The sequence below is a fragment of the Eublepharis macularius genome, chromosome 3 (assembly GCF_028583425.1).
Source record: "Eublepharis macularius isolate TG4126 chromosome 3, MPM_Emac_v1.0, whole genome shotgun sequence".
In the NCBI taxonomy this organism is placed as follows: Eukaryota; Metazoa; Chordata; class Lepidosauria; order Squamata; family Eublepharidae; genus Eublepharis; species Eublepharis macularius.
In genome coordinates, this window is record NC_072792.1 from 136,624,014 (window position 1) to 136,649,115 (window position 25,102).

At 40.8% G+C, this 25,102-nt stretch overlaps 1 protein-coding gene across 3 annotated transcripts in view; it reads left to right on the plus strand.

Annotated features, from left to right (window-relative positions):
• Positions 1-24,467, plus strand: part of CD47 (CD47 molecule) — a 61,014-nt gene extending 36,547 nt beyond the window's left edge. The window contains exons 5-11 of one of the 3 annotated variants that reach the window (XM_054974842.1): positions 520-612; positions 3,480-3,575; positions 7,417-7,509; positions 9,229-9,260; positions 16,495-16,519; positions 17,171-17,198; positions 20,195-24,467. In XM_054974842.1, the coding sequence (XP_054830817.1) occupies positions 520-612; positions 3,480-3,575; positions 7,417-7,509; positions 9,229-9,260; positions 16,495-16,519; positions 17,171-17,196 (365 nt within the window). In that variant the 3' untranslated portion in view covers positions 17,197-17,198; positions 20,195-24,467. The remainder of the gene's footprint in view (positions 1-519; positions 613-3,479; positions 3,576-7,416; positions 7,510-9,228; positions 9,261-16,494; positions 16,520-17,170; positions 17,199-20,194) is intronic. The other 2 variants (XM_054974843.1, XM_054974844.1) reach the window with 2 other exon arrangements.
• The last annotated feature ends 635 nt before the right edge of the window (positions 24,468-25,102 follow it).

Here is a 25,102-nt window from a genome sequence, read left to right on the forward strand (position 1 = left end):
AACGTTTTTAGAAAGTGGTTGCGATCAGTTGAGGGTCTTCCCCAGCATGGCTTCTGATTGGCCATTGGAGATCTGATTGGCTGTGCAAATTAAAATAAGGTTTTAGCAGCAACTACCACCACAGTGTTGGTTTTATTCTCTCACTCCTCTTTCATTGAGTAGTTGTAAAATTGCCCCTCTTCTCTCCAGCACTTGGGCCTCCTTTGTGTGGTTGGCTCTGCCTCCTGCAGCAGCCATTTTGTGCTTGGCGCCATCTCCTATGGTAGCCATTTTGTCAGTGGTGCCCTTAGGCTAAAATAGGTTGGGAATTCCTGGGATACTGTATCTAATTGACTGGACTATACAGGTTTCAATGGGTTATTTATTTTTCTATACAGTAGCTTACATTGTATTAGGATAGGATGAAGGATAATGCTTTTGTATAAGATCTAGTTTGGGTGACCAGAAAGCTTGCAATAATGTTGATATATGCTTATGCTTCATGGCAGCTGTTTTTGTATTTTAACTGATTTCCTACAGATGGATTTGCAACATCAAATCAAACCGGGCTTGGCTTAATTGTACTTCCTGCTGTCATTTTAGTGCCCCTTCTCTATATTCTCTTAGACTCAGGTAAGAATCTGTTAACTTTCTACCTCCTAAACTTCTATTGATTTAATGTGGTTAGTGGAAAGATGGGAGGGATTTGTAGTAATGGTGTTATTAAGTACAATTCTGGTCCTAGGCTCTGTCCCAGGAAACTTCATTGGATTACAGGTGGAAATAGGAAAGCCTTAATCTTCAGAGATGCAGCTTGTCTCAGGGTTATGTCATTGCACTATGCACTCTGTACAGAGAGATTTTGCTTTCAACTTTGCCACTCACTGAAGTGTGGCTTTGCTGTTTGTTTTTATGGCTTCTGAGCAGTCCCACATTGGGACTGTGCATGTGAAGGCCAGCTGTGGAAAAAGTTTCCAGAGCTTTGTAGAAAGCTAGGAGTGCCCCTCCTTCCCGTGACTCTTTCCCACCAAAACCATCAGATGAACAGAAGAAGGGGCACTATTCCTTCAGTTCTCTTTTTGCTGCTGCAAAGAGATAATCTTCACTATTGTTCTCCTTTTTTTCACCTCACCATATGCTTGAGACTGAGGAGACTTATTTCTCTTAAAAGATTTTTTTATCATTGATAGTCAGAATAAAACTACATTTAAAGAAGAAAAGTTTCTGTTTTCCTTTTGTCATTGCTCAAGAGGGCCTCTTCAAGACTGCACAAGTGGTTGGGACTCAAACACTAAACTGGATTTCCAAAGAGATTCCAAATAAGGATATTTTTTGTGCCTCCCTGGTGCTTCTTTTCTCAGTGTGCAGCACTTCCACCTATGGAATGAGGACATTCTGGGTTCTAACATATATCTCCCCATTCATAAGGTTTCATAGTGTTACTGTGTTCAATGCCCTGGCCAGGATTCCATACCAGGAGTTGGTTTTCAGTCCTCGTGTCTCACAACACCATCATTTCTATTAGTCATTTAGGCTCCAAGAGGGACCTGGCAGTTCCTCACACAACCCTTCCTTTGGAAGCTGGTAGAGAGTATCACACTCCTTTACCTATCTACCACTACTGTCTCCACCAGAATGCTGTTTTTCTTTGCTACATTCTTGCATGCACTTTGGTAGGGACACTTGTTAGAGACTCCCTGCTTCTTTATAAACACTCTGGGTGAATGGCAATGTGAAACACTAAGCATCTGTTGGGAAGGCTGATCTCCATATTCTCTGAGAGCTTTACACCCACCTCCTTCAGTCTTTAAGCTTGTCAGTTTGGTACTACAACAAAGCCGCAAAAATGAAAACAAGGTTGCACTTACCTGTAACTTTTGTTCACCAAGTGGTCTCCTGTAGAGCCGCATATCCCTCTCTCCTTCTCCCACTGTGAACTCTTGGGAACCTTAGTTTCTGAAGGTCTTTGTCAGCGGCATGGAGAGAACTGAAGGAATAGCACCCCTCCTCCTGGGCATTTGATGGTTTTGACAGGAAAACACCAAGGAGAGGAGGGGCACTCCTAGCCCTCTAGAAAGCTCTAGAAAGCTCTCCATGGCGGGCCTGCATGTATACAGTCCCAATGTGTACCTCCACAGAAGACAACTTGAAGAAAAACAGCGACAGGTAAGTTCAACCCTCTTTTACTTCCCATTATCAGAGACAGGAAACAAAATTAGGCAGACCATTTGACATCTAACCCAGTAAGCCTGTATCTAGCCTCCTTAACATTGATTTAAGCAGGCAGGCCCTAAATTGCTGAAAATTGGTTGGTTCATTGGTGCTATTAATTGATAGATCCCATTGCCATATTTAATACATTTTATCTGTTGTGGTGCAGTGTTCTATTAGAAGGCCTAGCACTAAGAGGTAGGGGTGTACACTCCAAAAAGATTTGGGTTTCCCGCTTCAGGTTTACCCGAAGCATGGAAAAAATTCGGGAAAATTTAGGGTATTTAAACCTCTTCAGGATTATTAGGGAAGATTCGGCCATTGTTTCCAATGGGAAATGCCGCTCCTGGCTGTCCAGGGGCCTGGGGGACATTTTCTTCCCTAATGATCCCACATTTGCAGGGGGCCCTCTCTTAACCCTCTCTCAAGGCCCCCCAAGTTTCAGGGAAATTGAATTTCGAGGGGGGGAGTTATGGGCCCCCAAGGAAGGTACTTTTATCCACCACCACTCTCTACTGTTCCCTATGGGGAAAATTGGAGGGGGGTTCCTAGGTGGTTAGGAGTGGCATTTTGCAAGCAAAATGCATCAAATTTTCAGGGAACCTACTCCTCTCTGTTCTCTCAAGACCTCCCAATTTTCATGGTATTTGGACTTTGGGGGACCCAAACATTTTTCTTAGTGTGATTCTCTTGTGTGAAGGTTGGTCCTCATAGGGAACAATGGAGATTGGTGGTCGATAGGGGCACCTTCTTTGGGGGTGGCCCCTGAAGTCCAATCTCCCTGAAACTTGGGGGAGTCTTGAGAGGACAGGTAAGAGTAGGACCCCTGCAAATCTGATGCATTTTGCTTGCAAAATGCTACCCCCAGTTGTCTAGAAAGCCCCACTAGCAGCAAAAACATTGTTTCCTATTGGCATTCCTTAGGAACAGCAAAGGAAAGACTGCTTCTGCACTTCTCAAAGATTACCAAAGTGTTCCAAACTGCTTTGGTAAGCTTTGCTTTTGCATTCCTGAATCGCTTCAGCAATACTGAGGCTTATTTGGGAATGCCAAAACATCCCAAATCGGGAACCTAAAGTGCACATCCCTACTAAGAGTGTTTTTTTGTCGGTTCTGATTGGTTTTGCTTGTTGGTGTGTGTTATCCCATTTAGGAAATACTGATGTTGCATTTCCATGGGTTTAAATTACATTACAAAATATCTTTATTATTTAGGCCTGTCTTTCATTGAAATGCATGTTTTGGTTTTGGTATTCTGTTTTTTAAACATAAAATAATATTTTTTCCAGTTTTTGAGAAACCACCATGCTTTGCAGTTATGTTGCTTGTTTTGAAAGCTCTTGGATATGTAATTGCTGTGATTGGATTTGCTATGTCTGTGTCAGGTAAGCAGTGTATTTACTTTATGGTATTAATATTGTTTTGCATTTTTTTCAAACATTTATTTTTTAAGATTTTTTTGCATGCACAAAAGTCCTACAAAGTAGCTCCTCTCCTCTATGAAATTCCCAAGAATTTGTGAAATCCACAAAGGAGTTGGTAGAACAGAATCTATGAGCGTTCTCCTATTGCTGTTTTATCTTGTGAACGAATAATGGCCTGAAGGTGTTAATACATTTTCATTAGCATGGCTGTTCTATGCATTGCTGCATCTTGCAAGCAGAACCTAAAAAGGATGGCTTTAAATTATTAACTTTGGCAACATTGTGTATCCTGGAGCATCACCCAAAGCCACTACTGACCTTTTTGGTCATTATTTTAATTTGTGCTCAGAAGCTTAGTGTACATGCCATGCATGCAGGAATATATACCTATAAACAGTTTCTGATATTGCTATAGAAGATAGACATGCATTTATTTGTTCATTTGGATGCATGCTTTACTCTAATAGTGCTTCAACAAGAGGATTTATGTGTTAAATTAATAACCATTAATTTAATAAAAGCTAGAAACAGGAGACAAAAACTGAAAAACCTTTACTGTTAATAAAATTCAGAGAAATACCTGGACATTTTAAAAAGGTTATTGTTTAAGGATGGCTGACTTGAAATAATGATGGCATATTCTACATTTATATTCTTTGCTCGTTTGATGATGTTTTTGGATGTTATATATTGTAAAGTTCATACCTAGGTTTTGTGTAGAAAAATATATATCTGTAGCCTTAGAAGCAACAAAAAAAAAGCTTTTTTCTTTAGGAAAAGAAGTAAAATGTATCACATAAAGAAAGCTATTTAGAAACTTAACTCATTAATGATCAGAGCGAATGTTGTTGTGGGTTTTCCGGGCTGTATTGCCGTGGTCTTGCCATTGTAGTTCCTGACGTTTCGCCAGCAGCTGTGGCTGGCATCTTCAGAGGTGTACACCTCTGAAGATGCCAGCCACAGCTGCTGGCTAAACGTCAGGAACTACAATGCCAAGACCACGGCAATACAGCCCGGAAAACCCACAACAACCATCGTTCTCCGGCCGTGAAAGCCTTCGACAATACATAGATCAGAGCGAAATTTTATAAACTGGTTTTAAGTGCACTGACACAATTATTATCTCATTCCATTACATCTAAAACTACATCTAGTGCGTGGCAAGTAAAAGAGCTCACAAGCACTGACCTATTTGCTGTGCATACTGTATTATGCATGCTTAATACTAGATATAGCTAATACAAGGTGGCAGTCTTCTGTGGTCCCACAGATCTCTTTGCTAAAAGAAGAGCAAAAGAAAAACTGAGTGAGTGTAGTAGTATCCCAGATATGGTTGTATTTCCAGTAAGATCACTTAAATGAAGTTAGTATGAGTGTTATCTGGATCAGATTCATTGCTGAGACCTTGAAATTTTTGTTATTTTGTTTTATGATGGCTCCTGTTTAGCATAAGCCTATCTATAGTAAATAACAGTTCTCAGCAGAGATTTACTGTCCTTGGTTTAGGAGACTACTTGAGTATGAGGGCAGTTCTTCACTGTCCCTTTCCCTGCCCACCTCATTCTAAAAAAATCAGAAGATCTCTGCTGTTTTTGAATAACTTTAACTATGTCTACTCTCATAGATAAAAGTGGTGCTTCTGCTTCTGTCTTTTATCAAGAACTTCATTATCTCTAATAATAATGTTATTTAATTACATTAAGGAGATTACTTTAGGCATTTGTGGTACAAGTTTTAACTTAAAGTAAATGAATTATTGAAACATATGTGAACATGTATTTACAAACCTCTTTTCCTAGCTGATTTTGGATCCATAGCTTCTAAAGTAATAAGCATGAGGTCATGCTCATGCACTTGACCAGGAATACTAATGGGATATGCATGTGTGTGTTAGTTAGAGCAAGACTTGGGACTTTCTGTAGCAGTGATCATGCACGTAGGCACACAATTCATTGGTATAGGGCATTGCTTTCTTGTTTTGCATTACGAAACTACTTCACACAGTATGTTTGTGTCTGCTACTCTTAATATGCAAGGAAGCATATCCTTGCCTTTTTTTATCGTGTCACACAAATATAGACGCTGCAAATGTCTTCCCACAAAGTCTTCATGGTGATAGCCTTTATATTCTCTATTACCATATATAACAGGCTATTAGTCATGTAATAAACTTACAAATACATCTCTGGTTAAGGAACACTTTGTAGTTCTCATAAGAAGAAGGGTTTCTAGAATACAAACCATGTTGATGCTTAAAGCCAACCGCATGTATTGTTTTTTCCCCCACTGCAGTGCAACGGGTTTTCTGCTTCTCATTCCTGAAATGTTCACTCATCTATGTGATGACTCTCTTAGATGTTCAGTGCCAAGTAGGGCTGTGCACGGGTGGGTAGATTCGGTATTCCCGAAGCAGGAAACCGATTCGGAATACCCCCAAATCTGAAGTGGCAAGCTGCTTTGGATTCAGCAGCTTGCCACTGGGGAGATCCCTCCAACCCCCACCCACTTACCTGGGTTATCAGCTGCGCGGCGTTGGCGGCAGCAGCACAAGCCTGCGTGGCCTGGAGCCAGCCGGCTCCTCTGCCACCGTGCCGCTGCCCGAGCCTGCGGGGTGGTGGGGAAGGCCGGAGCCACCTCCTCTGGCCCTTCCTGCCCCTCAAATGGCCGTGATATGCTGGCGCTGTGGCGGCCATTTGAGGGGCAGGAAAGGCTTTCTCCGCCTCCTCCGGCCCTTCCTGCCCCTCAAATGGCCGCCACGGTGCTGGCACGCCGCAGCCATTTGAAGGGAAGGAAGGGCCGGAGGAAGTGGCTCCGGCCTTCCCACCACCCCGCAGGCTCGGGCGGCTGTGCAGCAGTGGCAGAGGAGCCGGCCTGGAGCCACTGCAAAGTAGGTGGCTGGGGAGGTGGGGGGGTTAATGTTTAAAGGGCCCCACCGCTGCTTGCAAGCAGCGGTGGGGCCCTTTAAACAAGCCTCGAAGCTTTCCAAAGCATTTCTGAATGCTTCAGAAAGCTTTGCTTCGGCACTCCAAAGCAGGGCCAGCATGCTGGCCCCGCTTCAGGAAATACCGAAGCATTCTGAATCGGGTTGCTTCAGGTAACTTTACCCGAAGCAAAACCCGAAGCGCACAGATCTAGTGCCAAGTGTTCAAAAAGCAGATGCCATCCTTTGTGTTTGGTGAAATATCTGCCGAATATCTTGGGTATATCAAAAGCCTGGTATATGCAGGACCCTGCATCATAGTGCCATACCAGATGTCATTTTTCTTCCCACTTATTCTAATCCACAAACATCCTTGATAAAGATATTCATGCTTGTAACACTACCATAGCCTAAACAACAGCACACAATCCCCATATGTCAGTGCTGGTAGTTCAGGTAACTGTTTTGGTAATAATTATTCATCCATGTGGATAAACACTAGGAACAAGTTTAGTTTAAGGTTTACTCCGTCAGTCTCTGTTTCATCATAGCAGAGTTGGAATCATATTCATAAGCAGATACGCAGTGATTCAAAGAGCAGTTGCTGCTGCTTTGTATATATTTAATTGTTTCTAGAATCTTGTAAATCTTTACCTAATCTAACCTGTTATGTCTGTTTAACATCTCAAGCTGAAACTGACTCATTGTACAGTAGAGATAAGCAAGCGTAGCTTCAAGGTGCATCATCCAATGCTAGTCTGGAAAAATAAAAATTTCAGGAAAATCTGTCAACCAGTTAGCCAGCTATACTTTTAAAAAATGAGACAGAGGAATTTTACATCCACAAATGCTAACCTAAATACTATGTTTGTTTTTCAACAGCATGCCCCCCACAACAGGCTCCTGTCATGGTTGCAGGCTTAGCAATTATTGATCTTGTAGCAGTAATTGCCTTAGTTTACGTGATTATTATTGGTAAGTCCTTTCTTTGTTTAAAGTAATTTCCATAAAGTCTGGTATGTGTTAAAGGCTCATATGGGAACAACATTTTCTGTTGACTCCAACAAGTATATTTCTTAGAAATATTTGATTTGAACTTTATAAGCAAATTAAATACATAAATGGGATTTTGATCTTTCTCATGTAGGATTCTATTGCATGGTCAAAATTCCTCTGATGCAATTTGCATAATAAGCATGCAAACAAAAACAGTTTTATTGAAAGTAGTGTCTGTGACCTATAAAGCACAACAGTGTAATCATGATAACAGTATGATTATATAGTATTGTATGTTCATAGACCACAGCGGTTTGTTTTAGCTGAATTAATAATTGTATTACATATTGAAAACATTGGCTACAATACAGACATTGAAGCTTTTGATTCTACACACACACACCCCACCATGGGATGGAAGGCTGCCATTCAGAGATAAACAGTCAGGTCTTTCTGAGTATGCATTTGAGAGAACCCAAAGGAACTATTCAGTACACAGAACAGCTTTTAATCCATGAGCAACTCATGTAATGAAAATAAGGTTGAAAAATGACAAACAATAGAGAATCAGAGAAATAAAAAGGAAAGAGAAGAGTATGTAAATATATTTTAATTAGCCAGAAGTATTTTAAGTGTTTTACTTACGAGTCTTCCTTTTTGACCCATAATTGACTGTGTATGGGATACAAGCACTGAAAATAAATTAATAATAGAGTGTAGCAAAACATTAGCATTTGTAAAACACAGAAAACCATAAATATAATATAAAAATTGGACAGTGAGAGAAATTGGTACAAAACTTGTGTAAATAAACAAAAATGCTAGTTATATTGAGCTCGATTTACTTCAGCATGTGTTATTTAATCTAACCTGAAGTATGATGACAGATCAGATGTATTGATTTCTATGGATTAGTTGATGGCCCTGGCTGTAAAATAGGGCATCATTAATTGTCTTTTAGCTCATTGGGTTTTCAGTGGGGCCTAATCATATATAGGGTTGGATCCAGAATAATTTTTTCCACCAATGGAAAGGGTGGAATAATTGCCCTCAATTCCCCCATTCTGCTCAGACCCTTAATTTGTGTCTAATGCTGTTCGGGAGGGCCCCTGCCCCACAGGAGCAGCAGTTCTGGGAGATCATTGGGCGAGGAATAATCTGTTCCACTGACGGAACTGCCTTGCCTGAGCAGAAAATTAAGTTTGAATCCAAGCTTTATAGTTCAGTTCTCAGCCAGATTACTTGTTGGTATGTCTACATATGATGCAACCCTTTCTATGGATTATGTCCTTTCTGAACCTTCCTCTAGCTATTGATGTACATAGCAGAGAATACTTGGAATTCTTAGACATTCAAAAGCCTGCAGAGTTCTTTTAAATAACTAGAATTCTCCAGTAAAAGATGACATAGTCGTTTGAAGTGGCTTATTCAGAGGACAGGCAGCAGCTCTTTCCAGTCAGGGGTTGGTTCCAGTACCTGGTCCCAGAGCTCAATTTAACTGAAAATGCAGGCAGCTGTTCCATATTCTTAGTTGAGTGTCTCTGAAAAGAAAAATATTAATGTGCCATTATTTTTCAATTTAATTTTATTAATGAAATTATTTTATTAGTAAGTGCTGAACTGCAGTCATTAAATTTGGTGTGCTTAGTATTTATTTCATACATTAAGAAAATATGTGTACTTTTCTTGTAATCCTAGGTTCCAACTTTAAAGATCATCAACCTCCAAGGGTAAGCTTAAAATTAATGCATTTGGGGTGAGTAGATGGCTCAGGGGACTGGTAATGTGATACTGAGCTTTTCACAACTAGTTGGAACCAGGTTGGTAACATGGCAAGAAGACTTGATCAGGACTTGTCTTGTCATATATTCAACTCTATAATAAGTCTTTCTAGCAACATCTTTTCTAATCTCCTTTCATATACAGAGGTCTCTGATTTACTTACTCTCTAAATCAATAATGGAAGCATTTTTTAAAAAAAAGAACAATTGTTCATATATATAACTAATGTATGAAATTTTTGAACCCTGAAATGTCAGTAGATTTGTCCATATTCTGCTTTAAAAAAAATATTTGAAAAAGAAAATAGAAATAACAATAGAAAGTGCACAGAACCTTATACAAAATATATTAAGTTACAATGGAAAGAATATATAGAATATATAATAATAGATTAAAGCTGCATAGGAGATATAAGTAAGATATATATTCTGCTCTGTAAAAGAGTAAAAGAGTTGCTGTATGTTTTAATCTTAGTGTAGGTATACTTGAGCGCATTTAAGGGCCACAGCAGCTTACATTTTGCAAGGAAAACGTTTGCTTTGCAGGAAGCATCAGGGAGTTTAGAAGTCATGATTTAGCAGTGCACACTAGCTTTAACCATATGTAATTGTGGGGAATTGTAAATAACTGGTCCAAACTACATGAGACGACTTACGCGAATTTGTTTGAGTGTTTAGAAGTAACGTGTGCTCCAATGTACCCCTGATGCCTTTTCCCCAAGCTGAGCACATGTCCTGTAGCTTCACTACATGCAAGTGTCCTGTAACTTTGTGTAGCTGCATTTGTGAGTGTCCATGGACATAATCAATGAGTCACCAGTGTAGAGCATCGATTTTGGTCGGCTTGGGCGGAGATGAGGGATGGTATCCCATGATGCACCTTCTCCTTCCGCATTCAGCCATTGTTTCCAATGGAAAATGCGATTCAGGGCTTTTGAGGAGCTGGGGGGGGGGGCGGCATTTTTGGACTGAATTGTACCAAATTTTCTGGAGACGTACTCCTAACTATCTTCTACTGACTCCCCATGTTTTATGAAGACTGGACTTTGGGGGGGGGATTTTATGGCCTCTCCAAAGAAAGTGTCCACAGCTACTGACAATCTCCATTATTCCCTATGGGCAAAACTATTGGGTGTGTGTGTGTGGCATTCGCAAACAAACTCTACAAAATTTACAGGGCACATACTCCTGACTGTCCTCTAACAACTCCCCTAGGTTTCATGCAGATTGTACTTCGGGGGACCATTTTATGCCCCCCCCCCAAAGAAGGTGCCCCCAGCTACCTCCAATCTCCATTATTCCCTATGGAGAAAACTACAGAAGGTATCTACAGAAGCTATCTAGGGGAGCAATCTAGGGGGCTAGGATGGCATTTTGCAAGCAAAATCCACCAAATCCATCTAGTCCTAATTGTCCTCTAAGCCCCCCCCCCCGCCATGTTTCAGGGAGATTAGACCCTGGAGGGGCCATGATCCATACGTTTCTGTAGTGGTAGTCATTTTTTCCTCACAATATAAACGAATGGAGAGTGACTGGTCAGCCTGCTCAGGGGGTGCTGGGTTTTTAGAGGGGTTTTGCATTTTGCAAAAGAAATCTATCGAATTTTCAGTGGACGTACCCCCTGACTGTCCTCTAGAGACCCCCACACACACAAGTTTCAAAGATTGGGTTTCAGGGAGCCATTTTATGGTCCCCCAAAGAAGGTGCCCCCAGCCACCCCATTTTTTCTATTGTGAGAAAAAACTGACTCCCAACTGCAGAAACTCATAGATCATGACTGCCTTGACCACAGGCAAACTCCCAATTACAATCTCCACACCATACAGCCCAACAAAACCAAACTGAAGCCTTCCCCCCTCCAAAACCCCAGCACCCCCTGATCAGGCTGACCAGCCAGTCTACGTTAGTTTCTATTTTGGGGGGAAATTACTCCCACTGCAGATACATGGATCATAGCCCTCCCTCCCACAGTCCAATCTCACTGAAACTTGAAGGATCTTTAGAGGACAGTTAGGACTAGGTCCCCTACAAATTCTGTGGATTTTCCTTGCAAAATACCATCCCAGCACCCTAGATAGTTCCCCTAGTTTTATCCCATAGGGAATAATGGAGATTGGAGGTGGCTGAGGGCACCTCCTTTTGGGAGCCATAAAATGGTCCCCCAAAGTTCAATCTTCATGAAAGCTGGAGTTGTTAGAGGACAGTTAGGAGTAGGTCCCCAGAAAATTTGGTACAATTAGGTCCCAAAATGCCCCCCAGGCCCCCAGAAATCCCCAAATCGTGTTTCCCTTTGGAAACTGGGCAAATTTTGCCGAATTTTGCTCTGTACTGCCAAGGAAGATTTGAGCATGCGTAAAGCGAAGGTGCATCATGGAATACCATCCCTTGTCTCAGAGGAACAAAGAGGAAACCTGTGGCAGTCCGTCCATGGGATCCACTGCCATGTGGCTGAAGTGTGCAAGTGAACAGGAAAGTAATGGAGGAAACACGTGTAAGTGCAATCACATGCTTTCAACATGTAATTCGTCTTGTGTAGTTCAGCTCTTTGAGGGGTGTGCTTGAGGACATTTAAGGGTCGTTAATAGCAATTAATACTTTGAAAGCCTGAGCAAAAGTTGGGGTAAAAATTGGATCCTATGCAGTGCCAGTGGAAGAAATGGGGAGGGGAATTTTTTCGTCTTTCTGTTCCCCCCGCAGCCTCCCTTAAGTGCCAAAATAGCTATAAGTGTTGAGGTTTCTTTGTGAACTAAAACACATGCAAAATGGACAGCTGCAGGAGGAGGAAGTGGTAAAAATCACCCTTGCTACCTCCTGTGACAGCAGAGCATCTGCAGGTTTCTTGCTGTAGTCGAAAGGGGGCATAAGATCCAGCCCTTAATGGGCAATAGATTCACACTTTCAGTAACTAATTATAATAACTAACCAAAAAAAAGGTGGAATAACCGTTTTGGTACAACCTTGCAAGCTAAAAACCAGAACAAAATATTGAGACATTACACTATGGGTTGTAGCCTGTGGAATATGTTAGGTTACAAAGGAGGACCAGCATTCCCAGAATCTAAACCATCGTATGTTCCTTCCCCATATGCTCCTTCCCAAAACAAATTTCTTTCTCTCCTTCAAAGCTTGCTTGAACTATAGTGCAATATTAGGTCTTCGTTTGTGTTAATTAGATTGCTTTCTAATTAAGGTTTGCAAACCCATCTCAAACTTTGATTTCAAACTGATTACAAGAGCAAATCTAGTTAGTGTTGGTGCAACTATGGTTAGTGCTGGTATAAACATAATGCTACATCATTGGTTTCTTCACAGCATATGAAGAGCCACATTTGCAATGGCCATCAGCCAAAAGAACCAAATAACTGCTCTATATACCACCAAACACACACATAGCTAATATTAAATATATACATATATCAATGACTCTGATTCTCACTGTGGCCCTATCTGTAGATACTTAAATCTGGAGACTGGAGCCATGAACAGACAAGGCCGGTCTTGCTACAAACCTGAAGACACAAGTTTGAAGAAAAATCTGAAATCATAGATATGCATTGGAGGTTACCCCCCCCCCCCCAATAATAGGAAGCAGTGCCTGAGGCTTTAAGAATCGAATGTCCTCTGTGGCAGTTGATAGACTGTCACAGCAATACTGCCAGACTTTCAGCCTTGGTTTCTGTCAGCAAAAGGTGTGTGGAGGGGGCAGGGCCCTTTCCACGGCTATTTTGGCCTTTGAGAGAGAACTAATTGGGGCCAAGCCCACCAGCAACCACCAGTCAAATTGCTATCAACTGACTTGCATGACTCGCCCAGGCCTAACAACAGCCACCTCACAGAAGCCAGCATAGTGTAGTGGTTAGAGTTTTAGGCTAGGATCTCGGAGACCTAGGATTAAATTCCCATTCTGCCATGGAAACTCACTGAGTGAACTTGGGGGCAGTTTCACATTCTTACCCTAACCTACCTCATAGGGTTGTTGTGAGGATAAATGGAGGAGAGGAGAATGCTATAAGCTGCTTTAGGTCCCCAGTGTGAAAAAATGTGGGGTATAAATGAATAAATAAATAAATACAGCTGAAGTAGGGGGCAGAGAAAAAATTGGTTGGTGGGTGAGTGAGTGAGAAGGGGAAAAGGAAGCATGGAAGGAGGAGGATACTGGGGTTGCCAGGAGGAGGGAAAGAGGAAATACTGTTGGGGAAGGGGATACAGGGCAAAGTGAGGTGCCCCTGCAAGTCCTTGTGGGTTCCCAACTGTGCAACTGGGACTGACCTAGTGGCTGGCCCTGGCAGCTGGAACAACACATGAGTTGTTTTCAGAGGTAGGAAAGGAGAGACAGAGGGCAGATAAAGATGAGTTGGCTGGTAGATGTTAAGGAGAGATGGAAGCAGAAAAAGGGGGGAGGCTATAGGGGTTTTTAGAGAAAGAAGAAATTGTGGGGAAGGGAAATTCTTTACAGGCCCCCCACTTGTGACATTTTTAATTACCAGATAACCTCTTGAGTATGTAGGGTTGTCTGATCCCACCATTGTAGAATCTTAGCCAATTCTTCTGTATTTGGAGTGAGGTGAAAGGCTTCCTTTTCTGCCTTCTCATTCTCTCTTCAGCATGAGGCACAGCAACTCAGGGAAAAGGATGAGATTGCCAAGGCTCTTGGAAGAAAACAAGCTGGTCATGGAGAAAGGAGAATAAAACCACCACCACCCCACTGTGGCCAGCTCGCTGTGTACCTGAGTGGCTACTGTGGTGGTGGTTGCACTCTTTTCTATGTGGCCAGCTTGCTTTCCTCTTGACAGCCACTCAGGTGCTGGGAGGAGAGTGCAAAGGGCTGCACAATTGGGTAGGAGGTTGTTGGAAAGGTTGGGCCCTTCCATACCTGGCATGAGTCATGCAACTCAGGGAGGCTTGAAGCTTACCTGTCCTCCTTTCCCTGAACTGATGTTTGTTTCAAGGTGGGACTGACATGCCAGTGATAAGCCCTACTGGACAATGGCCTTGCACTTTTCTGGAACATATGGCAAGTGCCACATGGGGAATAGTAATCAGAAGAGCCACAAGTGGTATGTCAAAGATCCACATCGCTCCTTTTCTGCTTGAGAGTTCCAGAGAGTTGTTTCTGCATATCTCTCACAACTGTTGGTAACGTGAACATAGACATTCCAGTTTTAAAACATTGAATAATCCTTCTTGGCTATATAAAATAATTTTTGGTTTTACATAAAAAGTAGAGATTTTAAAAAGTGAATATGTGCTTTGACAAAATACATTTTGATGGTATATATCCTGATCCTTTAATTCAGTAAGTGGTAAACTCTACCACCACTTGCACAAAGAATGTTGCTTCAAGTTTTACTTCTTTGTAAGATTTACTTGTTAATATAGATAGTTGAATCAGACAATAACACCATTTTTAAATGCTTGGATCACCATATAAAATGTTTAGATTCACCTTACATGTGAAATACTTCTCTGTTAATGTATACTGGGTTCATGATGTTCCTTGGTATTGTAGCTGATCTCTGTCACATTATACACATAATGAAATCAGAATTGTAGTAGCAGTTGGAAGCCAAGGTTTGAAACTGAAAGAAACCTTTTAAAATCAGTTTGAGTGGTCAGCTCCATGATTGCCTTCAGTGTGGTTAAGTGCTATTTGATGGCAGATTGTGTGTTTTTCCTTGGAATTAAGATTATAATAACATGCAGCAAAATAGAAAGGAATTTAGGTTGAGTTTTAAAAGGTGGTTCTTCTATACTCTTGGTATGAATATTAAATATTTTGATTTAAAAAAAAAACAAGATTGGAGTTGAGGTGGGCTCTTTTAGCTTCTACAAAAGCTTCCTGCTTTTAGGAGGTTTGTTACCAGATAGGCTTGCATATATTTTCAGTCATTCATTATAGATATGAAGCCATAAAAGGATGCTGTTTTTTTCATGCTGGTCTTTACTTTGTGTATGCAGTCAAATTGCCAAGCAGAGCTGTTGTCATTGAAGTGCTTTCTGAGGAGACAGGCATGTCATCATTAGCAGCCTTGGGGAAAAAAATCCTGTTACTAATAGACATGGGCACGAATCAAAATATGAAGCAAATTTTGTCATGAAATGGGCCATTCTGTGTGTCACAAAACAGCATTTTGTGGGGCTGTGGTTACCACGAAATTATCACAAAATTCATGACTTTTTGGCCTATTTCGTTAGCTTTGTGAATGATTCGTAATTGCAGACAGGCTGGCACCAATCCATTGATTCCTTAGGCAACAATGAGGCTAGACCTTTTGTTGCCATTGGAAACCCCAATCATAGCCCACTTACCCTTGATTGGCAGCTCTTCTAGCCATCTGGAGAGCTTCCATTCTGCACTATACAGCCAGGAGCTGGGGGTCAATCCCCTAGGCAACCAAGGAGGTAGGCCTTCTGTAGCCATGGGCACACCAATCTCACCCCTTCAAACCCCGTTAGACAGGTCTGTCAGCCAACCACAGACCTCCTGTTCTGATCTATGTCAGCATTTTGCTAGGATTGGAGTGGGAGCGTGTGTGGAAGGATTTGGGATTGTGCTTTTGGCTGCTGCTGCTGCTGCTGCTTTAAAGAGACTGTAAGAAGCCTCTTATTTCCAGCTCTTGGCCTTGCTGTGGGAAGGTCTTTGGGTGAGGGTGCTTTTTTTCTTCCACCCCATCCCTCACTCTGTCTTCCCGGCCCAGTTCCACCATGGCCGGTCCTTTGTCCTCCTCTGATCCAGGACTCTGGCAGCACTTCCCTTCCCACCCTTCCCGATCAACTTATTGCAAACTGGAAGGGTGGGTGGAGGAGAGCCTGCTGAAGTCTCCCTGCGAGTTTGGCATCTCTGGGTATGAAGGGGGCTGTTGAAATGCCCGAGGTTCTGATGAATCATGAAGCTAACGAATCATTTTGGCAAACGTGTCAATTTCATAGTTTCATGATTCGCAATTTGTGGATCACAACGAAACACGAAACTCTTGTTTAAGGCTTTTTCCGTTTCGTGCCCATGTCTAGTTACTAATCTGTTACACTAATGTTATTAACCATCTGTTACTTCTTGTATTTGTTTTGTAGAATCACTATTTACTGTATATGTCAATTAGAGTTATTTAATTTTGAAGATCCAAACTAGACAAAAGGCTATATATATATATATACACACACACATATTTTAAATATTTTACAGAAAGCTGTAGAAGAACCACTAAATGGTAGGTAATTGTTGAAATTTTGTACACTTTTTCAGAGACTTGGATTTGGTTTCTGAAGCAGACCAGTGTGACTCACTGTTGATCCTGCTTAAACTCAATTTTTTAAAAAATTGAAATGATCCATGGTGTTGAATGACTGGGTGTTTATTGATCTCTTACTGGTAGTTTTTGGGCATTTGGAGATGGTTTGTTATGATTTTAGGGTATCAGCTGCATAGTGCTTTTTATAAATTGCTTGGCCAAATGCAAAATGATGTTACTTGTATAATACAGATATTGAGACTTTGAAACTTTCTTCTGCATGAGGTCTAAATGTTGAAAGTTTTTGTCTGCATGAGATGCATGAATTCTTGGCTTGGGTTACCTAAACAATTCTTTTTGTAACACATTTGGATCTCTTAGTTTTTCATTTGACCTAGCTGGTCTTGGGAAAAACATTCCACTGACAATGATATAAAATGAAAACGATTGTTGGTTATGCTTGGATTGGGGAGAGGCATCAATAATGACCCCCTAATTACTTCCATGGTACTAAATGAAATCCTGGCATGCTAGAAAGTAATCGTAAGAGTCTACTCTAACATTATGGCAACTAAACTTTTTTTAATTGTTTGCTTACCTAACTACTAACCTTTACTTGGTTTTTCAAAGATGCAAAAGGAGTGATGTTAGAATGATGGTGAGTGCTTATATTTATCAATCCGATTTTTCATTAGGTGTGTTAGTTTTTTTCTTAATTGTTTATAAATGGGGAGTTCATGATAACAGCATAATACTTATACAGTTCACATCCTTTTGAGACAAAAGCTTGTTTGTTTCATCATAAAATTGGACTTGTAGTCAGATTTACTGATACAGATTGCAACAGTTCCTTTGCTTGGAATGATGATATACCAGAATTTCATACATGAGTGTCATGCTAAATTTTTATTGCTGCTACTAAGCCTTTGCAGATCAATTTGCTGTGGCTAATGTCTGTTGTACTCTGGCAACACAGGATGCCCAGCAGCACAAAATGCACACAGACAAACATACCAAGTGGATAGGATATGTGCTATGTCTGCCTGTTTCAAAGCCACAGATAACATAAGAGAGCAATTCCTTCCTCTGGGTTTCTCGGTACACAAAGAGGAATGAGTTTTCGACCACTGAGAAGCTTTCACTGAATATTCTCTTGTTAAATTTCACTGGATCTGTCAAGTAGGCCATCAATATACCCATATAAATATAATACATTTTTGGTTTATACTAATTTTATTGTGCTTCTAAAAGATGTATATCACTTTGAGTGCCTTAAGACAGAGAATGCAAATTATAAATGAAATAATATATCACACATCACATAATACAAAAAAATACTGATTTTCTTATTATTCTACTAAAAGAATAGTGGAAATTGGAAAATAGTTAACTAATCAGATGTACTTCATTCTTTAATGATTTGTTATTCATCTAATTCTTCATTAACTTTTGTTACGCTAAATTCATTATGAAAGTTCTAGATTAATTGTTCCTAGACTGCAATCTAACTAGCTAGTAATTAGATTTTAGTAATTCAGGGAATTCATCAATATGATAATTGTCAATAGTTCATCAACTTGTTCTGTAGTGAACTTCCTATACTAGATTCTGTTGGAAAATAATTGAAATCTGTTAATCTAAATTTGCAGCCTGCTCATAATGGAGCAAAAGTATAAATACTGTGTGAGAGATCCACAGAAACATGTGCTGACTTTCACCTGAACTTTGGTCCCCTTTCCCATTCAGGGTAGCTTCTTGTATTCTCTGAAAAACTTTTCTTGCAAGTTAGTGGATCTTCTGGAAGATGCAATGTGAAGGTTTCAGTCAGAAGCTGAAAATGGGAAAATCTCAGGGCACATGTGAAAGGGCTTCAGGTAGAGTTAGGGCCAGTATGCCTACTGTTTCCTCAAAAGAGAGTTAGTATCTGGTTCTTTATGCACTGGCTTGTTCCATTGCTTCTATGACAACCCAGCCTAGAGAGCCAGTGCCTTTGGGCAGTATTTTTTGGCATGTTATCACACTTATACCTCACCCTTCCTCCAAATAGTCCATTATAGTTTAGGTTATCTAATTTTATCCTTGCAACAATCATGTGGGGCAAGTTAGGATGAAAGATGGTAATTAAAGATCTCAGTATGTTTTATGAAAGCTTTACTGGGCAATACTGCAAGGCATAGGTTTTTACTTACCTGTCAGGCATTGGAAAGATGTGCCATTGTGGCATAGTAATAATCTGTGTAGATTTGAGTGTTGACTACAGAGCCAAAGGACAACTTTTCACACATCCCAATGAAATGGAAGCTTTAGAGTAATCATACTTGGTCTATTTATAAAGATTGTCAGTTGGAGGAGTTTTCCTGCTTTATTATCTTAGTGTTGCACAATACAGTTCTATGAAATACAGGTTAATGACTAGCCAGATTTTCAGGTATTTTAAACCAGCAGCTGAAATTTAGTTGCAATACACTGCTAATGTTGGTTTTTCTGGGCTTCAAATCTAACGCAGCTCATTAAACTCATGAACCATATGAAAATACAGCATTTAAAAAAAATTTAGTCAGTTGGAATATATTGATGTTAAATGAAAAGAACTACTGGTCAGTGTGGTAAATGGTGTTATGTACAATTAAAATCAAACAGAAGAACTAACAGAAGCTGGACTGTTCTTAGAATCGTAGAATCATAGAGTTGGAAGGGGCCATACAGACCATCTAGTCCAACCCCCTGCCAAGTGCAGGATCAGCCTAAAGCATCTCTGACAAATATTCATCCAGCCTCTTCTTGAAAACTGTCAGTGAAGGGGAGCTCACCACCTCCCTAAGCAGCTGATTCCACTTTTGAACTACTCTGACCGTGAAAAAGTTCTTCCTAATATCCAGCCAGTACCTCTGTGCATGTAATTTAAGCCCATTGTTTTGGGTCCTACCCTCTGCTGCCAACTGGAACAGCTCCCTGCCCTCCTCCAAATGACAGCCTTTCAAATACTTAAAGAGAGAAATCATGCCCCCCCTCAATCTCCTCTTCTCCAAACTAAACATTCCCAAGGCCCTCAGCCTTTCCTCGTAGGGCTCAGTCTCCAGACCCCTGATCATCCTCGTCGCTCTCCTCTGCTCCCTCTCGATTTTGTCCACATCCTTTTTGAATTGAGGCCTCCAGAACTGCATACAGTACTCCAGGTGCGGCCTGACCAAGGCAGTATAGAGATGGGCTATGACCTCCTGCGATTTTGACACTATGGCCCCTTCCTTAGCAGTAATTTAGTGCAACCTATTCCTTATTTTAAGAATGGAAAAAAATGGTATTTAAGCATCTATAAAAAATTTAAATAGATTTTTGTTTGTATTTTTAATGAGGCAGAGAGATGATCTCACGTCTAAAGTGAGTTGTTTTAATTATGCATGTAAATAACATACATAATTTTCTGAAAGGTTTGGGGGCTAGTATGGTTATGACCATCATTTAGACAGATCTTGTGCTGTACAGATACCATCAGAAAACTTCTGTCCATACTATTGCCATCTCAAGTCACTGATGTTTGTCATCAGTTTGGGAAGCATAAACATAATTTACTAGAATAATTTTAGATGATTTTGAAAGAAGCAATGCAGATAGAAGAGTGTGATTCTAACTAGTGGTTTTGTTTTAATCTTCTAGCACCTGACGCGAGTTAATTGAATCTGATATGGACATGGAAACAAGCAGAGAAAGACTTTTGTTCATACACCGTGGCCTTGAAGATGCACTACTCAAAGAAGAGAAAATCAGGAAATTTGTTGTTTTGCATGTGTGGAAAAGTGCTGTAATGATTTACATGATGTAATTTTATAGTCACAGCAGCTGTAGTAAAGTTCAAAAGAGAAGTGACTGTTGTATGCACATGAGGCTTTATCGTTTAGGGGGTGGATGAGGGTAAGAATACACTTCTTATCCACTGTTACAGTTCTCTTTCGTGCTGCACTTCTCAGAATGGTGTTGACTGCCACTTTGCATAAAGACCAAAACTTCTTCATAAGGGACCACTTTCGGATATCACAATGTTGCAAGTTAGCTGCCTTCTGCTCTTGGCCAAATTTTGTGTCAGTTATACTATTCCTCGTACAGACTGTCATTTCCAGCCTCAAATTGCAAAAAAAATTGCATAGCAGAAGTGCCAGAGGGATGGGGAAGGATTTCCTGTGGACTGTTTGCTCTGTTGTTTCTCCCCAAATATCTGTCCAGGGCCAGCTTATTTCCTGCTCCACTTTATAATGCCTCACTAATGTTTTCAGGTAATCTGAAAATTGGCCAATGTCAGCCTTCTGTTTAGCAAAGGTCAAGCTAAGCAAGCATTTGTATGTCTGAAAGAACCTTAATTTCATGGGCCAGACTTCTGTGGGACCATTTACGTAAATCTTTGTACTGCATGATAAATAAAATGCTAGTATTTTCTCTTTGATTTTACTCCCTGTTCTTTAAAAACCAATCCAGATCCAACCTACCTTTTTACGTTTTTATGACAAATGCAGAAATAGCATTAGAATAAGAGAACTCTTTATATGAGGTGTGTTCATACCTGTATGGTATGAATAAGAATGGATGTAACACAGGGTGAATAAATACTGTTCCTAGTATAACATTTTTACAAATCTATGGTATTTAGCCTTTTCTAAGAGAGATCTTTCCAGTTCTTTCAGATGATCACATTAGTCCCTATTCACCCACTTGCTGTTAGTATTCCTGCTGTATATATTGTAGTTCTGTGTGCGCTTTGGTGATCAGTATTTTAGTCTAAGTAACTTCTCTCTTTCCTATTGTTTTAATTAAAATACACTTCACAACTAAGGGCCAAGTTAGTGTAATGCTAATTTTCATAAAGCTGAGAATCATCCAGTAAGTATTCTGCTAATTAAAACATCTTTCATCCCTTCAGTTTGTAGTTACCAGAAATACATAACATGGAATCAAGAGCTGCTGTCTGTCAGACCATTGGCTGGCCAACCTCCCAAATTAGTGACAGTACTAAAATTGAACTGAATTCTCTGTGATCTTGCCTTTTTGTTATTTACATGTGAACTATATAATTCCTGTGCTTGCCTGGTTCTTATGGATGTTGTAATATTTTGCATAGAGTCTCTTCTGCACATGTTCCACTTCCTGCAAAAAAGCCTTGTCTGCTCCCCTGCTACTTTCAGAGTGAGAGTTCAAACACTGTACCTTTTGCAGGAACAACTGAATTCTCTGAGCCAACCTGTTTTATTTTTTTTTAACCATAGCCTATAGGAATCTCCCTTTTGTAAATATGGGTCAGTTTCATGGGATGTGATTCTTTTTTTGAGAGCTTTTCAGGGCAGACTTGACAGTCTGGATTTTTCCCATCAGTACTGGGGAAAATTGTGCGTTTCAGTAGTCAGTTATAGCCAGGGCTTTTTTTCAGTACCTCTTAAAAATACCCACGTGACTGGTGGGTAGTGGGGCCCAAACTGGCCAGGATCGGGTTGCTGCTGGGTGGGGGAGTACTTTCCCATGTGGACAATTTGGGCACAATCCAGGCTGTTTCAGGCCTGTTTTGGCCCAATTCAGGTCCGAAATGGCCAGGATCAGGCTGCTGCCAGGCAGGGGAATGCTCTCCCAGCAGCAGTGATGCATTCCAGGCTGATTTGGGCCCTCCGTGAAGCGCGGGAGTGCTCTCGGGGCTCCATGGCCTTTGTGATGACATCACTTCTAGTGATGTCCCAGGAGCACTTCCAGTGCGGTCCCAGGAGCATGCGTACGTGCAAAGCGTGCACATATGGTACCTAGTGAGTTCCATCACCTCTTTTCACAGAAAAAAGGTGGTGGAACTAATCTATAAAGGTTTTTTTGTTATTTTAAAGCAGCTAGCCAGTTGTTGTCCGTTCCCTTCCCCATAAGTGTGTCATTAAAAATAATAAAATGGCTGGTTTTGTAGGGTTTCTTTTGTATCTAAATGGCTTGGACTGCAGGTGCAAAAGACAACTCTTCATCCACCACATGGTTATAACTGAACCAAGGTTCCAGGGCAGAGTGGGGATTTTATTCTTGTATGATGCTCTCACCACTACACCACTCTGGGTCCCACTCTTAACAGTGCAATTCTAAGCAGAGTCTCTCCAGTCTAAGCTAGATATGAACATGAACAGCATTATGAACAAAAAACAACAAACAGCCTAATCTGCTGTTCTCGAACAAGCTGTTCATGAGGCCCCATCCTAAACGAACAGGTGGTCCTTGCAAACCTCGGCAGCCCATCGGCAATCCAGACAGTCTGGCACCTGCTGCAATCAATCCCCTAGGCAACCGGAGGAAAGGAGGGACTGAACTCTGTCTGAAGTCCTTCTGGCTTTCCTTCTGGCTTTAACCCTTCAAGGTACTTCCAGCAGAGAGTCCTGTTTTTGCCTCTGTGAAGAGAAAATGACAGCCAACTGAGAGACCCATGGATCATGCCTTTCCCGGGGTGCAATCTCTCTGAAACTTGGAGGGTCTTCAGAGGACAGTGAGGACTATGTCCCCTGCAAATTTTGTGGGTATTGGGCATTGAGAAGGTCAGTTTGTGGGGTGTTTAAAGGGCCCTGCCCCTTGCATGTGGCAGGAAAGGGCCCTTTAAACTATCAGCTGGCAGGCAGCAGGGGGGAATCCCCCCTGCTGCCTGCCAGCTGATAGTTTAAAGGGATCTTTAAAGGGCCAGGTAAGTGGGTTTGAGGGGAGGAGGGCTAAGTGGGGGGGTTGGGGGGGGGTCTGGCCCCCATGAACAACGAACATGTCCAGGAACAGTTCATGTTCGTCCTTGTTCGTTGTTCATGGATGGCACCGAACGATGAACAGGGTGTTCAGGGTTTTTTTTCCGTTCGTGCCTATGTATAGTCTAAACCCATTGATTTTAATGAGCTTAGACGAGTAATTCTGGTTAGGATTGCACTGTACACATACTAGATTTAAGGCCTGAGAATACTGCTACTGATACTTTACTCAATTATTTTTAGACTGGATAGAATAGGTAATGGCTCATATTTCTGCTATATGTTCAAAATTATTACTGACCGCTGGGGTATGGTGCAGTTCAGTCCTCTAAAAATAACAGAACAAGGTAGGAGTGGGTAAGTTGAAAGCTTAATTCATGAATCTACTTGAAAATATGAGATTCATAATTTTGGCCCTTTTAGTAAGCATTCTTTAGTTTGTATGAATGGCAGGGGTAAGTGATAATCTTGTACGTTGGTATCAGTATTTCAGAATGTTGAGATCTTGGGTATTTCTGCCATTTATGTGTGTGTTGCTGAGATTAGGCTCACCACAATCCTGAATAAAAGAAAAATTCAGTGGGTCATATGAATTGGTAACCAGTCAGAGTTCCATAGCATTGTAGTAAATCTGGTTCTTTGCCCGTGCATCACATTTCTGGTATATGCAGAAGATTCTGGAAGATGAGGATTCAGCTGCTTCCTGAGATGACTGTATGAAATTCAAATCCATTTATTCTGTTTGCCTTGCAGAGTTACACAATTTTGTTTAAAATTTTATATTAAGGAAAGATGCAAGAAAAAAAATGTATATCCTGAATGGTGAAGCAAAGTTCTTTTATATAAGCAGAATATTACCAAGACTTACACAAAGTCTTGAATTTTGCACGTGTCCTTCAGAGATAGTTACAGTATATAAAAGGGCTCTGCTAAAGATTTCCTGTTGGTGCCATTAAAAGTAGGTCTAGTTTTCTTAAAAGTTGCCATTTATTTTCCCTTATGTTTTAATAAACCAAAGTGGTTATGGTTGTGTTAATCATCTTGTGAATTCAGTTTCTGTATAGATATAAAGCCAAATTTCTCATTATTTGAACATTTGAAAAATCTTCCTTTCTTAACCTAAATAGTGTTTTTATTTATTGAATATAGCTTTGTAAATAGAACTATAATTCAAATAAAACTGTTTTAAATTTTTTGTGCTTCTGCTCGAGTCAGCACAGCTCCTAACAATAATTTCAAGGTTCGCTAGACTGCTTTTCCATCACAGTAACCCTGTAAGTTGTAAATTGCTACACAATTCCATTTTGACAATGTGCATAGTAATACCCACTTTTTTCACTGAAAATGTAAAGCCATTAAAACAGAAAAGGTTAGAAGTACAATGTTTTTGGTTAGTGTTTTGAGTTTTCAGTGCTGGTCTAAATTACTATATAACATTAAATGGTTTAAAAAAAACAATTGATGCATAAAAATAAAAGTTAAATCATTACAATCTGAGGACTTACAAGCATCAATGAAAATATGATGGAAATGGACTTACCAATTGTAAAATGTGCTGCACTCCTCACAACTGGAGTCTCTTACTGTGTACTTAAAACTAGACACAGGCACGATCCAAAAAAAAATTCCAATCTAGCCGTTCTTGGATCTGGGCTGCTGCCGAACGCAGGTTCCCGGTTCTAACCGATTAAGTCTCGTTTCCGGTCGGGAATCGGGGAGGCCAGCGCCCAGAGCAACCGTAGTCAGGCTGTTGCGCACGCGCATGTGCGCGCTCCGAGTCCTGAGTCACCCCTGCCCACACAGCAAGCCGGCTGTCCTGGTGTGCTGC